The sequence below is a fragment of the Takifugu rubripes genome, chromosome 1, assembly GCF_901000725.2.
Source record: "Takifugu rubripes chromosome 1, fTakRub1.2, whole genome shotgun sequence".
Taxonomy (NCBI): domain Eukaryota; kingdom Metazoa; phylum Chordata; class Actinopteri; order Tetraodontiformes; family Tetraodontidae; genus Takifugu; species Takifugu rubripes.
Window position 1 is genome coordinate 17,176,787 of NC_042285.1, and position 16,653 is coordinate 17,193,439.

At 46.6% G+C, this 16,653-nt stretch overlaps 4 protein-coding genes and 1 long non-coding RNA gene across 9 annotated transcripts in view; 3 read left to right on the forward strand and 2 right to left on the reverse strand.

The window, feature by feature from the left end:
* The first annotated feature begins 255 nt into the window (after nucleotides 1-255).
* Nucleotides 256-2,117, forward strand: LOC101079045 (dynein light chain Tctex-type 1). The gene is made up of 5 exons (XM_003961722.3): nucleotides 256-397; nucleotides 797-838; nucleotides 942-1,065; nucleotides 1,174-1,251; nucleotides 1,498-2,117. The coding sequence occupies exons 1-5, from the start codon at nucleotides 371-373 to the stop codon at nucleotides 1,572-1,574; spliced, it is 348 nt and encodes a 115-aa protein (XP_003961771.1). The 5' UTR covers nucleotides 256-370; the 3' UTR covers nucleotides 1,575-2,117.
* Nucleotides 2,118-2,341: 224 nt separating this feature from the next.
* xk (X-linked Kx blood group (McLeod syndrome)) lies at nucleotides 2,342-8,753 on the reverse strand. 2 transcript variants are annotated; one of them, XM_029832607.1, is made up of 4 exons: nucleotides 8,347-8,753; nucleotides 5,104-5,366; nucleotides 3,622-4,117; nucleotides 2,342-3,477 (listed from the first exon to the last, which is right to left on the reverse strand). In XM_029832607.1, the coding sequence occupies exons 1-4, from the start codon at nucleotides 8,589-8,591 to the stop codon at nucleotides 3,192-3,194; spliced, it is 1,290 nt and encodes a 429-aa protein (XP_029688467.1). In that variant the 5' UTR covers nucleotides 8,592-8,753; the 3' UTR covers nucleotides 2,342-3,191.
* Nucleotides 8,379-11,878, forward strand: LOC115250143 (uncharacterized). 4 transcript variants are annotated; one of them, XR_003888702.1, is made up of 3 exons: nucleotides 8,379-8,507; nucleotides 10,317-11,263; nucleotides 11,570-11,878. It is a non-coding gene; the product is annotated as an uncharacterized lncRNA (long non-coding RNA). The 4 variants fall into 4 exon arrangements; XR_003888700.1 differs by having other exon boundaries at nucleotides 10,317-11,259; nucleotides 11,519-11,878; XR_003888701.1 differs by having other exon boundaries at nucleotides 10,317-11,254; nucleotides 11,519-11,878.
* Nucleotides 10,318-13,585, reverse strand: LOC101078817 (lanC-like protein 3). Its single transcript, XM_029837329.1, has 5 exons — nucleotides 13,055-13,585; nucleotides 12,712-12,835; nucleotides 10,899-11,096; nucleotides 10,625-10,832; nucleotides 10,318-10,534 (listed from the first exon to the last, which is right to left on the reverse strand). Exons 1-5 carry the CDS (start codon nucleotides 13,583-13,585, stop codon nucleotides 10,375-10,377), a joined length of 1,221 nt encoding a protein of 406 aa, XP_029693189.1. The 3' UTR covers nucleotides 10,318-10,374.
* Nucleotides 13,586-16,100: 2,515 nt separating this feature from the next.
* Nucleotides 16,101-16,653, forward strand: part of LOC101071331 (gastrin-releasing peptide receptor-like) — a 5,164-nt gene continuing 4,611 nt past the window's right edge. The window contains exon 1 of the mRNA XM_003961775.2: nucleotides 16,101-16,595. Within this exon, the coding sequence (XP_003961824.2) occupies nucleotides 16,186-16,595 (410 nt within the window). The 5' untranslated portion in view covers nucleotides 16,101-16,185. The remainder of the gene's footprint in view (nucleotides 16,596-16,653) is intronic.

Genomic DNA, 16,653 nt, shown 5'->3' on the forward strand with positions numbered 1-16,653 from the left:
TTCAAAGCAGCCGTTTGGATTCACGGTAGAAGCGCGCTCGCAATGGGACACTTTTGAATGAAATGTAACGTTAGGAGTTAACTTCCTTCCAAGACTGGGTGGTCCCATCCGCTTCTTAGGTGGCCTCTTTCAGGCATAAACTTCAGATTGTTTGCATCGTTTTGCTGTGTATTAGAGCGCCATCTGCTGTTGGTGATGAAGTATTGTTGTAATTCCCCATCCAACCGCGGTGGGGCGACATACCGGCACCGTGAGCCGCTTCAAGAAGGGCAGCGAGGTGCTTCCGGTGCTCGTTGTCTGACGGTGGCAGGAACAGTGGCAGAAAATCGAGGCAAAACCAAAACAGAACTCTTTATTTCTCTGATCAAAGATGGATGAATTTAATTCTGGTGATGAGGTATTTGGTTTCCTAAGCTACATTCGATTTATTCTTCAAAATTGTCGATATTGGCCAACGGAATAATACTTTGGTCAGTGAATGTTAGCTAACTATTGTAATCAATCGGGGGGAAAAAAGCTAAGGGTTGTTTCTATATTGGGGTGTGGTCGCTTTTCTTCAACATTCTTTAATATTTTATTTTAACGCTTGGGTGTAAAACAAACAAAAAATGACAACGTTGTTAGATCAGTCTGAGACTCTGTAGTCAATGTAATTTTGACATGAAAATGATAAATGAAAAGTATCATGTGTTTAGATCAGTGCTGAGTGAATGCACAGTATTAAATTTCAGTCCCATTGATTCATTCTGAAATTCAAAAATCACTCTTTCAAGTGCTTTATCTTCATTTCCTGCAGGCTCTCTTTAATGCTGATGAGGCCAATATCTCAGTTAAAGAGGTAACAATTACTTCATGCAGTTAATTATGCATGTACTTGCAATGTACTTGTACATTGAGAGATATATGATATTGATATTAACATATTTATCTGTGTGTCCTAGTGTGTTGAGAATGTTATTGGTGGAGCTGATTATAACCAGAGTAAAGTCAACCAGTGGACAGCCAGTATAGTGGAGCATTGTCTGACTCAGTTGGTGAAACAAGGACGGCCATTTAAATATATTGGTGACTCCACTCCTCATCTTTTAAAAAAAAAAATAATAATAATAATGTTGCACCTTATATTGGCTTGGAGCATTTGTTTGTAAATGTTTGTATACCAATGTTTTGCAGTAAACTGCACAATCATGCAGAAAAGTGGTGCCGGTCTCCACACAGCCAACTCCTGTTACTGGGACACCAATACTGATGGTGAGAAGGGATTTCTACAGTGTATGTTTCCATAAAGTGTCTCCTTTTAGACATCAAAAATGTTTTATTTGTTTATTACACTTCTGTAAACTATCAACCCAGCAGTACAAGAGATGCTATTCCCTCAGTATTTCTTTTAGCATCTTACTTCTGTTGCATTTGTTCACTGCAGTAACAATTTCTGTAAAGTGTTTCTTTTTACTATCCCTTCTTGTTCATCTAATGTGTGAAATAATCTTGTTTCAGGAAGCTGCACGGTCAGGTGGGAGAATCGCACCATGTACTGTGTTGTCAGTGTGTTTGCTGTTGCCGTGGCAGTATGATGACTGATGGTGCGCTGCCCTCACGCCATCACACATGATGCACCCATGATCCTCCCCAATATCTTAAAGTAGAATTTCATGTAGATGAGGCTTATCCCTTCCCACAGTCATGGTCAATGTAAATAATCTCAAAACTGTAACATGATGGCTGGTGCGATGGGGAGAGAATGCCTGGGGAAAGGAGAGAATGCGATTGCGCTACCATGACATTCGCATGCAATCTGAGAAGTTAAAAAGTGAATGTTTTTTTTGTAATTTTTTTGTAGACCTGATTTGGATTTTAGGTTTGCTAGCTACAACAGAAGTGCCCTCCGAAGTCTTTATTGGGCACCACAGAAATCACGCCAGCCTAACAAGGAGCCATATTTCATGTTTCTGTGCTGTATGTTTCGCTGCAGTCCAAAATGAATGCACTGAACTGTTGCTCTTGTAAAGGTGTTTAGTATTTAAAAGTTGTGCTGGTTTTTAAGTCACTAACTTTATGTAAGCATTCCTTGTTATATAAGCATTCCTTGTTTATAAAAGTATTTATGCTGGTCTGTATACCGTGTCTGTATGTGCACATCAGTCCCAACAAGTATTGCACTTTTTAGACCATTCCTGTAAATTTACTTAGCTTGGACTGTCCGCAGTGCTGTCAAAAATGGATTTAACAGTTTTTCTTACCTGAGGAAACGTTGATATCCAACAGGGCCTTGCAGTTCTGCGGTTTGTCCACTAGTGGCCGGTAAAGAACCGTTCACTCCGCCCCTTGCAAAAACCAAAAGTTCGCATACAAATATAAATTTATTTTGACTTTTAAGTTTGTTTTTTTTATATTTCCCTACGAGACTTACGTTTGCAATCTTATCCATTTTGGCTTCATTATTTGTACAAATATTTTTTTCAAAACAGTGCACACTCAACAAAATACACTCGTACAATTACTCATCAAGTGGCTGGAGGCAAAGAAAGATACAACTTAAAATTTCAATAATTTTACAATTCATTATGATTATAATGTGTGCCTATTGTACGCTCGTGAGCTGGCAGACATTAACAAGCATACATTAGACATCAAATACATCCAAGCAGTTATTCACAAATGCAGCTGCTGCTGCTCAGCAGTTCAGTCGAGCACTTGAACCCATTTTGTAAACATGCAAATACATGACAGGGAGATATCGGCCCTGCTGTGCTTTACAATGAAATGTGGGTGATGCACAGGCTGTGAGACAATTCGAAGATTTGCATTTCAGCGTCAAGCACAAACACATCACATAAGCAGCTCCAGCAGTTGCAAAGCTTTCATAGACGAGTTAAAAGAAGAAAAAAAGGACTGATCATTCCTGCTTGCACACACAAAGGAACGAATACACCCAATACAAGTCAGACCCCAGTCTGGGCTCCCGCTGCGCACGTGCACACTTCCATGCAGTACGGAGTCACGATAAATACAATCAGTCCAAGTGTTTGGCTCTTTGTGATCAATAATGCAGCATCTATTAGTAACAAAGGTCGGCAGATTTTCATCTTCGGTTAAGGACACATTTATAAAAGGGTGATTGAAGTAAGATTTAGGTTTGCGTGGCATTGAAAAATGAAAACCGTCTGAATAATCCCTCTGAAGGGCACGGTTCAAGTCTTGCACGGCGTGTGACAGCTAAGGTCACCGTTGATTCCATCGTCTCTATTGCTGCTTGGGTCATCGATCGCATTGCAGAGGATGTCGTAAGTTGTATCGTTCGGCAGGTCGTCTGCGGTGTCACCGGCTGTGTTGGGGGCTCCGTTGCCGCCCTGCTCCGTGTCCTCTGGGGAGACCCTCGGTTCCAGGGCGGACTTGGCTGTCAGTCTGTTGGGCGGCGGGTCGGAGCAACAAACCAGGCAGAGGAGAGAGGAGCAGTTCCAGAACCCCCGGGTCATGCTGGAGGAGAAAAGCCGTCGGCACGGGTGACAGAACTGATAGAAGACCAGCATGAAGAAGATGCCGATGGCGTAGGCCACCAGCAGCTGCAGAACCAGCAGCGGGGCGCAGATCAGCTTGTAGAAGTCAGTTTTATAGACGTACCACAGCAGGAGCAGAGAGGCATTCTCCACAAAACGCAGCATATAGTACACGGCCATGCGATACCAGTTTTGGGATTTGTTGATGAGATCTGGGTCGTTGAGCTTCACCTGCACGGCTGACCAGCAGAACATGTTGATGCCGGCGTAGAGGAAGGTGAGGAGGCAGAGCACGATGGTGGTTCCCACCCTGGTCAGGGTCTTCTCGATGTTCTCTGGGAAGGGTGAGTGGCTCAGCCAGAACAGGATCCAGGGGTAGAGAAAGAAAACCAGGAAGTTCAGCAGAACCACGGGCAGGACCCAGAGCTGCAGCACGGAGCTGAACAGAACCAGAACTGCCACGCGGGTGGCAATCTCAAAGCTCCTCCACAGGAAAATGCACAAATACGCCATAGGCCGGATGTCAACTTCGTAGTCGTCATATTTGATCTTAATGGCCAGGATGTTGCAGCGTAACGCCCCGTATACAATGGAGAGGAGGGAGATCACCATCAGTGTGCCTGATTATTGAACAGGGAGGAAGACATACAACAACAACATCACCGAGGGGACGGGAACACTGCTCCCTTCACACATATTCACCCTCTTGGCATTTATTGTGATTTAGCCTCGCTACCCTGGAATTTAGAATGGATTATAGGTAGATTAAGAACATGTACAGCTTTGAAAATGTGGATGTCAAGTAAACAACAAATAGTCCAAAATAACAGAAAACTTCAATGTGGGCAACTATTCACCCCCCTAAAGTCGGCACTATGTGAACTCTGGGAAATTTGCCCGTTCCTCAGGTAAAAAAGGCTCCGAGTCCTTCCAGTTGGATGTATTCTCAGATTACAAAAAAACATTCATCATTGCAGGTTGGGATGTAACAAAACCAGATGATCTATGAATATTTTTAAACACACAGGGCTTTTAAAAAGGTTAAGTATATATGATGTCATTTCATTTGCAATTGAATTAAGAACACTCCCCAGCTTCGGGTAAAACTGGAGCCTTGTGGCTGCACTGTCACTTTTATAGCTTCTTTCCAAATCCACTGTGGCAAATTGGTGGAAATCAGCCAATATTTGTCACCTCTTAAATGTTTAGGAACGATTGTTTATGAATAACAAATCTTAAACGTCATTATGAAGCTTTAAACAACTAAAGAAAACTTCATGAGCAGGAAATGGAATGAAAATCAACCCTGTGATGGTAACAGTTCTAGAATTACTGCCCTTGGCTGCCTGCCACCTCATTTAAACTCTTGCACATTGTTTCTGTGCACACCATTATTAGAGGATGAGAATGACACCAAAATGCACTGTTATCTGGACTCCAGTGAGTGGATCCATCTGTCCTAAAAACAGATGGAAACGGCCAAAACAGAGCAAGTAAAGGACACAGGACGGCTTCCTGCACCATCATTCATGCATCCAGTCAAGATAAAACTAGAGAAAACCACCAGCTATCTGATCTCAACAGGGTACCCCTGAGCCCGACTCACCTCTACCCACAGACACCCCTCCCTGCAGGACGCAGATGTAGAGCTGCAGCGTGAGCTGGGGGGCCGATCCCAGGAAGGCTTGAATGACAGAGGTGCGGGCAAAGGCTGCCCGGTGCGTGAACAGCTTTCCCTCCGCCTGCCCCACCTGCCGCTCCACCTCCTCACACTGACCCCCGCGGGGTATCTGCTTCTTCCTGGTGATGCTGACATAAGGCTCCTCCACACGGCCCACGCTGCCATAGATACAGAACGCCTCCAAACACCTGCAGCACAGAAGCAGTAAGATCAACACTTGAGTTTAGCCTGCAAAATGATAACCCCCCCCCCCCCACACACACACACACACACACACACTAGATCCTAAAGAGGTGCCAGTGCCGGTTAGCTGTAACGTACTTCACACGCTGAAGTGCTGCGTGTGGGCAAGAGTCCAGAGATGATGCAGCGCTGCATGAGGAAGCAGCACTGACACCAGACCGGTTCACCAGCAGGGTTCCTGAGGGACCCTCTGTTTATCAGCTGGACCTACAGAGCCACACTCACCTGTTCTGGTCCTGAGTCAGGAAGACAGGAAAGATGTTGGACGCTCGAAGATTAAGCGCCACCTGGTCAAACTAACGGCCTGAGCTGCTGAATCACGCTGGGTTTTGCAAAGCCGTAGTAGAGAGCGTATGGGGGGGGGGGACGACTGATCCTGTGAGCTGTTTTATAGATTCTGAGCTGGACCAAAATACCACCAAAGCTCGCCACCTGAGTCACAGCAACAGAACCTACTTATGTAATTCATGAGAGTCGGCGTTGGGAGTGTGATGACTGATGACTCTGCCTGTGTAACGGTTCTGTTTAAAACTTCTGCAGAGTTAAGAGTGATATTCTGCCAGGCACACAGGCGCTAAACTCTTCACCTCCGTGACTGACAATCGCTCCGACTATGATGCTGCTGCAGATGATTCATATCATATGCAAAACTGTGCACAGCCTTATCTCTAACCCTAACCCTAACCTAACCCTAACCCTAACCTAACCCCAACCCCAACCCTAACCCTAACCCTAACGCTAACCCTAACCCTAACCCTAACCTAACGCTAACCCTAACCCCAACCCCAACCCCAACCCCAACCCTAACCCTAACCCTAACTCCAACCCTAACCCTAACCCTAACCCCAACCCCAACCCCAACCCTAACCCTAACCCTAACGCTAACGCTAACCCTAACGCTAACCCTAACCCCAACCCTAACCCTAACCCTAACCCTAACGCTAACCCTAACGCTAACCCTAACCCCAACCCCAACCCTAACCCTAACCCTAACCCTAACGCTAACCCTAACGCTAACCCTAACGCTAACCCTAACCCCAACCCCAACCCTAACCCTAACCCTAACGCTAACGCTAACCCTAACGCTAACCCTAACGCTAACCCTAACGCTAACCCTAACCCTAACCCCAACCCCAACCCCAACCCCAACCCTAACCCTAACCCTAACGCTAACCCTAACGCTAACCCTAACGCTAACCCCAACCCTAACCCTAACCCCAACCCCAACCCTAACCCTAACCCTAACCCTAACGCTAACCCTAACGCTAACCCTAACGCTAACCCCAACCCTAACCCTAACCCTAACCCCAACCCTAACCCTAACCCTAACCCCAACCCTAACCCTAACGCTGAAGCTGGTGCCTGGAGGGCAACAAAAAACAGTTTGTGTCAAAGGGGCTGTTGACATTTCAAATGGAGCGTTACATTTCCGGCTAGGAAGAGGCCTTATGTACACTCCTGAGGAATTAGAATATCTAATTACAGCACATTAGACCTACAAGGGTGAAACCTGTTGGGTGAGATTAAAAAGCAAGCGTGCCCCTGCTGCAGCATTTAAAGGTGTAAGTTAGAGCCGCTGCCTGGGGTAAATGAGAGAGCAAACGGAAGCACCGGGCTGTTGGTGCTGGAGAACCACATTCCTCTGTGTGGTTGTGTTTGTGCAGATAAGGAATCAGCAGTGACATGTGCTATTCTTAGATGTGCTCCTCACTGAGGAAAGACACACAAGTCTGAAACGTAATCATCTGAATGCACGATGGAGAGGAAGCCAGCCAGGGTCCGATCCACAGAGGCCACACGGCGGGGGGGGGGAACAACGTTCAAACAGAATGTCAAGTGGGGAAGAGCTGTTTTGTTTTGTTTTTGTCTATGAAGCGTCACGAGGAAGTGGTTTAAATTAGTCAAGGGTTTTTGTAGATTGTGGATTAAGAATCCTCACGCGACTTCTCTCTGAAGAGGCGATGGGGTGAAATGTCCCTTTAAGTGTTTACTTTCTGTAACTGAAGACCCTGTATGAGCGTGAATGTTGTAGCAAATCCAAAAGGCCCAGGCAGGGCAATGAGTCACACGTATTAAATGTAAGGTTCCTCTGATCGGACAGCTGATATGTGATATCAAAGTTTTACACCACCTGAGCTGTGCGACAATCCCTAGATGACATTTCAGATAGTTAAAAAACAACCCAAAACAGCAATAAACAGAAAAACAAACATCAGTGACCGTTCAAATGCCTTTTACCACAACCAGTGACTTATTTGGACTTTTTTTCCTCACCGTGGTTCTTTCACTTATGTTTGAGGGCGAGTTATTTCTGTCCCGATGTTGAAAAATGTATAAATTTCTTTACAGCTACGAATGACATCATCTTTGTAAATGAATTATTGAAATGTTCCAGCTGTAGATCTTTGTTCCTTGCGGGGGTTGGCTAGTATATGTGTGTTACTTATCATGTCCTGTCCTGTGTGTGTGTGTATCTGAGAGATAACAGGATCATTGCTATTGCTACTGCGGCATACCCGATATTCTGCACCCATTTGAGTCAGACGGTGCAGCAGCCCAGGTCAGAGTTCAGGCCTGCTCTGATGTGGCTATCAAACTAGGAGGAGGAGAAGTGCTGGGGAAAAGGGCCCCCCCCGTGATCTCTGCTGAGCAGTGTGGAACATGTCAGTCAGCATTGATCGCCCCTCTCCTTTCATCACTAACTGCCCCCGACACAAACTCACTCCGCTGCGGGAAAGGCTGGAACCGATAAACAACAACAGCATGTGCGCGGCGCATTCATCACTCGGTAAACAGCTTATGCGCAGGCACGGCGAACCTGTTTGCAAAGCTGACAAATCACCAGAGACCCGCAGCAGGTCCTGACGGATGATTGAGCAGCGGGCTGCGGGTGCTCACCGCGGAGATAAACAACGGCCGACTGACCTGACGATGGGTCCGAGCTGCAGGAGGTGCAGCAGCAGGACCAGGGGTCTGTCCCTGCTCAGGTCCCGGTGGATGAAGGTGAGCGTGAGTTGCACCAGCACGGACGGAATGAGAGTGAAGAGGAGCGTGAGCGCCTGCCAGATCTGGTCTCCAGCTGAGCGGTAAGTGGAACTCAAGTACAGCGCTGCCGTCGTCTCGGCCGTAAACAGAGACACCGACACAAAGATGGAACTGGGGAGTCGCATCCTCGCTCACTCCGCCATTTGGGGAATGCGGCGCGCTGCTTCGCCCCGAGACGCCACATCCATAACGTTTCCCACCGAGGGGGAGGTCCGTGAAAGCCGCCGCCAGGCCCAAACAGTCGCTGCCGCTGCGGCGCATCTGCGCTGAGGCGGCGAAGGGCGGAATGTTTTCACAGAGCGGCGGTACTGGAGGAGGTCTGCAGGGGGCGCTGTTGTCACGGCAACTGCAGTCAGAAAACGGGGCGCAGATTATTAAAACAGATTATTAAATATTTTACTGCCGGGGAAGAGTATTAGCTGCATCTGTTTTAATTCCTAAACAACTCATAATTAGGACACAATAAATAATAGAAATCAACACAGAATTTTCACCTATTTTTTGGTCATTTATATATTTACTAAAACTAATAATGCAACAAAGAGGCAAAATAATGCCTTTTTTGAAAATTGCTTTAACAGACAGCAGGTTGCTTATGTATTTTAATTCTACGTATTTAAATACAGGTTTTCCCTGCACTACTAAATGAAGTTGTGGTGTGATGATATTTAGGTGTTATGATGTTAGGAATGATAAACAATTGTGCACTGTTTTATATGGCTAATTTACAGAATGTCAGCCTTTAATAAGGCATAAAACTAGACCCAAAACTAACTGCATACTTTATTAATAACCACAAGTTTAAAGACATTTGCTTATGAGAGCCCAAAATGCAACTAAAACACAAACACATGTAAATTTACAAATAGACAGTTAACATCAGCAACCTGCTGTGTTTTTATTCTTGTTTATCTTTTTTTTTTTTTTTTACAAACTTGAGTCTTCCAAAAAGCCGCACATATCATTTTCTCTTTCTGAGAGAGATCTGAAAACATCGAAATGTACTAACTTTGTGGTTTTAAGGCCTCTTTATGACATTTATTTCAACAAAGATTAATTCACAAAAAAGTGTAGCAATTAAAAAAAAAAGTAGCTGTCACACATACAAACCTTTTACTGACGGCCTCCATCACAATGCTAGAGTTTAACACACGGTGTTAGCGATTGTATTTTAAACACATATAATCAAAGTCATAACAATTCACTACAGAATATTTTAACTACCCCCATGTGATTAAAAACATCAAAACGCACACACAGCCATCACTTTGCTACACACAGAAAGAACTTGTTTCACACAGGTTAGTCAGCAGTTTTTGCTGATCTTCAGCTCTTATCCTGACCTCGAAGCATTGAGCCCGACCACCACCAAGACCTCAAACATCTGCAACAGGAGCTGCACAGCTGGTGGCGTGGTACAACACTCTGAAAGGCATTGTGTGATGCTTGTTTTCCTCTCCTGCTGTTTATCTTGTGTGACTCAGGTGTGACTTCCTTTAATCTGTCTGTCCACCCTGAGAAGAACGTGTTTGTCCTCTATACGCCGTGACTTCAAGGTTCCCAGGACTGCTTATTTTACCCTGTTAATATTTGGTGCGATGACATCTACCAAGATGGGGAGTGTTGACAGTAAGCTGGATGGAGCCAGGAAAGCCTTGAAGCTGAACAGCAACTTCAGCATGTAGACACAAATCTAGACTTTCAAAAGCAACTGAACTCAAACGGGACTTTGTGCACCCTGAACAAACGCCGTCCATCCCTCCACTCCCACGCTTTAAGCCTGGGAGTGGAGGCGTTTAAGCCTACTGTCCTGCATGAACCACCCTGTTTCTGCCCTTCATGCGCTTTAGGGATTCTGGAGGAAGAGGGAGGGGCGTTTGTTCAGGCTGGCAAAGAGTCTGGCTCTATTCACACAAAGACACTGAACAAAGGGAACTCGGCCTGGTCCGGCTGCAGAAGGTCCACCAGGAAACAGATGGTCCCGGAGAGACCTTCGAAGAGGCTGCAGAAGCTGGTGAGTGAGCGGGAGCCGGTCTTAAATTCTTCTGTGAAGAGAAACTCGGCAAACCTTCAGGAAGAAACAAACATGGTTGTATTTAGACAATAGCATCAACCTCCATGCACACAGTTCTCTTCACAGCGTAGAGCCTGTTCTTGCCTCTGAGCCCTGTAGATGTACTTGGAGTTCCCCGTGAGCCGATAAAGCAGCAGGAAGACATAAGCACTGCCTGCAACCCCGTGGCAGATTCCAGGTCCCTTCTTCAGGAGGCCTTTCTGCCACACCAGCTCCCCACAGCGGATGCACGTGTCCAGATACTGGGGCTTTTTATTGATCAGGTAGGCTTTAGCAAAGAGGAAGGCCACGCCTGCACGAGAGCAGTCGGATCAGACCGGAGGAAACGGCAGCTCTGACGCTGATGCGCTGTTACTACCTGGAGCTCCGTGACACCAGTGAACCAGCTCGTTCTCCCTCTCAATGATGGCGCCCAGCTCCACGGGCCAGTTGCAGTTTTGCTCCTGGTTCATGAGGAAATCGACGCTCTGCCACACCAGGTCCCTCTCCATCCCGCTGAGCACGTCCTGGTAGCTCAGTAGCATCTGCAGCACCGACGAGAGGCCGTGGGCTGCACCTGAGGAAAGAGCCCATCCAACATGCACCACTGATCCTCACATGCAGGGAGGCTACATGCACACCGGAATAAAAGCTCTCAATCTGATCACCTTCATGCAAAAAGTGATGGAACTAAATACTCGATCGCCTGCCACACTGTTACTGGATCCACACGTGGTACGGTGGGTGTGCTGATATGGTCGGAAACGTGCTGATCTATTGGGGCAAACATGAAAAAGAAAAGTTCTAATCTAACAAGTTACCTAAAACAATTCATTCTTTCTTGATGCTTTATATAATGTAAATCTAATTTTACTGACGGGAGGCATTTAAAAAAAAACAAAAAAACATTTCCATTAATGAAGTTGGCCATTAAAGCAACAGTTTTTGTGTGAAATTGTAAAATAAAGTGAAATCACAGAGCTGTTCTGCTTCCTGTAGGGACAGGACAACAAATATGGACAAAGTCCCAGCAGCCGAGATTGAGAAGAGCAGGAAGACAACATGCTGGACAACATGATGTCCATCCATCCATCCTTCCGTCCATCCATCCATCCATCCATCCATCCATCCATCCATCCATCCATCCATCCATCCGTCCGTCCGTCCGTCCGTCCATCCATCCAATCTCACCACTTCCTTAAGGCCAGAGTAAACCCTGAACAGGCCACCAACTTTGGGGGGGGGACACGTCCACTTTCACTTTGCTTTTTAATCAATCAATCTTTATTTATATAGCGTCTCTTTCAATCAAAATTGTTTCTAGGCGCTTTCCAGAATCCCAGGGCCTGACCCCAGACAAGCAACAGCGGCAAGGAAAAACTCCCCTTTAACAGGAAGAAACCTTGAGCAGGACCAGGCTCATGTAGGGGGACCCTCCTGCTGATGGGGGGCTGGGTAAAGAGAGAGATGAGAGGAGAGGAGAGGAGAGGAGAGGAGAGGAGAGGAGAGGAGAGGAGAGGAGAGGGGAGGGGAGGGGAGGGAGAGGAGAGGAGAGGAGAGGAGAGGAGAGGAGAGGAGAGGAGAGGAGAGGAGAGGGGAGGAGAGGGGAGGGGAGAGGAGAGGAGAGGAGAGGAGAGGAGAGGAGAGGAGGGGAGGGGAGGGGAGAGGAGAGGAGAGGAGAGGAGAGGAGAGAAGAGGAGAGGGGAGGAGGGGAGGGGAGGGGAGGAGAGGAGAGGAGAGGAGAGAATAGGTAGAGATCATAGAGATACATTAATAGTACAAACTGCTGGTTTAAACTTCCTTCTGACGCCTCAGGAAATAAAACGTCTCCATGAGCGGTCCTTTGAGGATGATCACAGCGTAACACATGCAGCACCTTCAACCAGGCGATCGAACCCTTTCACCTCCTCAACATTCTCAACACTCTTGTCGGTTTCATGCAGAAGAGGGCCATCGGGGCCAGGCTTACTATGGACTGGGTGCTGGTGTGAGAGTTACTGGGGATCTCCAGCCCTCCAGCTGTCTTCATCTGATGCAGTTAAGGAGAGGAAATTTGGCACGTTACACACTCTAATTACCGTTAATTGTCGCCCTGTCAGCACTGCAGGACCCTCTACTGAAGATAGAACAGCCTTTAAAGATGGACCTACATCAAACTCTTACAGCATGACCCCCATAGGTGAAGCTCTTACCCAGATACTCTGTCCCATAATAGGAGTACATGAGGGGGAAGGGTTTTCTCTTCCTCCTGGCGTATTGTCGTCCAGACTCGATGATGGCTTGACAGATAGACTTAATCTGCTCCTTGCTCAGAATCTGCAGGACAAAAGACTTATTAAAAGGTCAGTTATAACTGGAAGCTAATTTTTAGATTGAATTGTGTAAAAACAGACACTGTTGTGCAAATCAAGACTTGTTTCACAGGGTGAAACATCAGAAGTTAATAGATTCCTTCAGGTGGCTGTTTGATTTTTGTGTCTGTCCCGTCAAATCTGAGAATTTTAGCCGACGGCTGGCCACCCTCCCGGAGCTCACCTCTATCCCCAGCTTCTGTTTAAGCACCAGGGCGGCGCACAGATACCCAGCCCGGCCCACGAACAGCTCATCCGAGCCGCACTCCAGAAACCTGATGGGCGCGCACACCTCCCACAGGCTCCGAAATCTGCTCAGCGGTTTGACGAAGTCAGCCAAACCCAGGGACTTGTATATCATCGCGGCCACTGCGTAGATCCCCGCCCCGCCGAGCAGAAAGGCAGCCCGCATGTTCTTGTCCGGCTCCGCGTCCGCGCACTCGGCGGACAGGTCGATGATGTGCTTGGCCGTCTTGAGGTAGAGGTCACGCTGGTCGGAGAAGAGCGGACACTCGCTGACGTGATAGAGCATGTAGGCCACCCCTGCGGGCCCATCGTACAGACCTCCGTCACAGTCGCTGATGTCGACCGGAACCTTCTTCAGGACTTTGTCGACCGAGGCGAGGACGATGGGCACGACGGTCTGGATGCTCTGAGCCGGGAGCAGCGAACCTTTGTAGTCGCAGAAAGGGTTTGCAAAGCAGCGGGTGTCCATCACCGACGGACGCCAACAGCACAGCTCTGAGGCTACGACAACAACAACACACCTGCGGCTTCCTGCTCCAGGTTTCCAAGGAAACGTCACTTGGATGGAAGTTCGGCAGCTGATTGGATGCCAGAAGCGATGCCGATAGGACCAGCAACCAGCCAACGTGCACGACTGAACTCCTGAAGTCTGGAAACAACACGGAGCCTCACTGTCACGTGACTTTGACGGCTGTCCTCTGTCCACCAACATATAGTTCTTCAGTGGTTATTATTGGTGAACCCCCCCCCCCCCCCCCCGCCGAGTGCATTCATAACAACCTGAAACATCCTGAGAGGAAAAACAGGATCTTAGAATTTCAATCCCATTCTGTTGACTTAACCTAACAATGATTAAACCTTGTGTTTTTGACATTAGCCTGTGGGGGGAAAAATGAGTGCAGGTTTGTTTAATCTGGTATTCAACATATCCGGTCCATAAGTGACCTCATTTACAACCCTACAAGAACAACACTTTTAATACAGAAAAGAAAGTAACAGGTTATTAATTAGAATGATTAAAAAAAAACAATAGCTATAATCAGGGTTGTAAGAGAGTCATTAATACACCCATGGTGTCAGGTACAAGATGGAGTCTCTGTTTTGTTCTGTGGGAGAAGGTGATCCACCTGGAGCTTTCTAAAATAACTAAAGGACTCTGAGACTCAATTGGATCCAAGTTTCTCTAATAAAATCAAAATTGGACTTCTGTCCTTTATTCTGAGCATGATTAGAGGAGATGCTGATCATCACCTGACCAACGCCATCCCTACAGGTCAGCATGATGGTGCATCATCAGGCCGTGGGCGTGTGGGTCAGGGACTGGGACAAGGAGACCTGTCAGATCTGAGTGAAGCCTGAATGGAGGAGTGTCCCTTTTGAGAGCCTGTTCAAGAGGGACACACACTGCCACGGTTATTTGTCAAGGTTGTCATGGCAGCAGTTTCTGTATTGATGAAGTTTCATTGAATTGTCCTGTCCTGATTTGAACCCACGTAAACATCTTGTGTCCAATGGTCCACAATCCAACTGACAGACAGCAGCGAAGCAGAAAGGAGTTGTAGCAGCAGAAAGGTTTCCAAAATCCAGGTGTTCTTTTTTACTAAGCCACACGATAAAGGTGGTTTTTATTTCAACATAACATCACAAAATAAGTAAATGGGGAGCACGGGGGCGGTGGTAGAGACCCTGCCTCTTATACCTTTTGTGGTATCCTTTACCAGCTGTTAGTTTGATATTTTGGTCGCTAGATGGCGACATTTGCCTCCTGGTTGCTGTCCATGGTGCTGAAGACGCTCCTCCGCCTACAGACATTTTGATGGAGATGTTTACGGGAAACAAATTACCCACGAATCCAACCTTTCCCCCCCAGTATGTGGTTGGTGAGTAATTTTTGGAAGCTGTGCCATAAAAATGAAATCCTGTAAAACCACACAGTGCTGAAAGGTCCCACAAGGACGCCAAAGGGCAAGACTGGGTTATAGTTAGACTGCATTTAAATGGAGCAAAAACTAGATGAAAATCCAACAATCACGTTTCTGTGTATTTATTTGTGGAGGAAAACTGATCTGAACAGTTTAATTTAATCTCAACTGAGAATGGCTTTGTGGTCACTCTCAGAGGTCTGAAAAACATCATTTTGCTCTGATGATGCACCAACCATGACCAAGTAGGAGGCAGCAAATTTCTCTTCATCTTTTATAGCTTGTTTGTGTCTTGTTTGTGATAAAAACCGTTTTACTTTGATGAATGTTTTACTATTAACTTCATGCAAATAAACACGTTGCTCTTTGAAAACATATTAGGCAATGCTACAGAGCAGAAATTGAAAATGGTGAAAATCAAGCACCATTTTCAATTTTTTGTGTCTTATCTATAATTCTCAATTTGCATTTATATTAGAAAGTTGCAGCAGCAGATGTATCACATATGTAACTAATTTGAGTTATAAACTAAATTAGTTGTGAATGTCTTTTTCCTCTACCAGCTTTATGTAAAGCCATTAAAAATTTATATTAAATGACCACAAAAAGGTTCTTGTGTTAATCTCTTTAATGTCTCTACGACAGCATTGTAGCTTGTGGGAGGTTTTTTTTTCAACCCAGGAAAAAAAACCATAAATCCAAATTATTGCACGAAGCACAATGACTATGGTAAACACATTTGTGAAACAAATAAATCAGAATTATAAGATGTGTGTATGATATGCGTTACAGATTGCAGTAATGTGGTCCAATTTTCGTCATAATTGACTTCAGGATCTCCTGGTTCCTCACGTTCCTTTCTAATCTAATCCGTGGACCCATTTAAATGTCGGGGATGTTTTTGGTTTTTATCCCACTGAGAAACATTTTTGAGTGTAGACGGAAGTGCTCAGACGGACAAACTAGTCCCTCGTCTTTGAGAGTTCCCGGTGCCGCTGCGACATCTCCAAATTGACTGCTTCTATGAGACCTTATCAGCAGCCTTTGTGGGCCTTAGTGCGTGAAGTGACGCGCCACACCGGCAGGGCTTAAAACCGCGCACCATCGGGCTCCCCATCTGGAAACATCCGTCCTCCTGCGTCCTGCGATGTCGCTGGAAGACTCGGTCGCTTTACATCCAGAGAACAGCTGGATTCTGAATGGCTCCAGAGTGACTCGGGACTCTGCGGGGGAGCCGCATCAGTACAACATCTGGCTCCCTGGGATCGGAATCGCTGCCGTCTACGGAGTCATCATCGCGGTGGGTCTGGTGGGAAATGTGACTCTAATGAAGACGTGTCTGTCGGTGAAGTCCCTGCGGACGGTGCCCAACCTCTTCCTCTCCAGTCTGGCTCTGGGTGACCTGTTGCTCCTGGTCACTTGCGCCCCAGTAGACGCCAGCCGTTACCTGGTGGATGAGTGGCTTTTTGGCCGCGTCGGCTGCAAACTGATCCCGTTCATTCAGCTGACTTCGGTGGGAGTGTCCGTGTTCACGCTCACCGCGCTCTCGGCTGACAGGTGAGCTGCTGCTTTCCAACAGAGACCAGGCAGAACCCTTCAGGAACCATCATTTGGA

Bases quoted from the DNA above. Each gene is read 5' to 3' on its own strand.
- LOC101078817 (XM_029837329.1), bottom strand. From the start codon at position 13,585: ATGGACACCCGCTGCTTTGCAAACCCTTTCTGCGACTACAAAGGTTCG. The intron at 12,836-13,054 runs GTGAGCTCCGGG...TTTGTCCTGCAG, and splicing joins AACAGAAGCTGGGGATAGAG to ATTCTGAGCAAGGAGCAGAT. The intron at 10,535-10,624 runs GCAAGAACAGGC...TTCTTCCTGAAG, and splicing joins TACATCTACAGGGCTCAGAG to GTTTGCCGAGTTTCTCTTCA.
- LOC101079045 (XM_003961722.3), top strand. From the start codon at position 371: ATGGATGAATTTAATTCTGGTGATGAG. The intron at 398-796 runs GTATTTGGTTTC...CATTTCCTGCAG, and splicing joins AATTTAATTCTGGTGATGAG to GCTCTCTTTAATGCTGATGA. The intron at 1,252-1,497 runs GTGAGAAGGGAT...ATCTTGTTTCAG, and splicing joins CTGGGACACCAATACTGATG to GAAGCTGCACGGTCAGGTGG.
- xk (XM_029832607.1), bottom strand. From the start codon at position 8,591: ATGCGACTCCCCAGTTCCATCTTTGTGTCGGTGTCTCTGTTTACGGCC. The intron at 5,367-8,346 runs GTCAGTCGGCCG...TCTGTGCTGCAG, and splicing joins CAGCTCGGACCCATCGTCAG to GTGTTTGGAGGCGTTCTGTA. The intron at 3,478-3,621 runs GTACGTCTATAA...TTTCTCCTCCAG, and splicing joins GCCTCTCTGCTCCTGCTGTG to CATGACCCGGGGGTTCTGGA.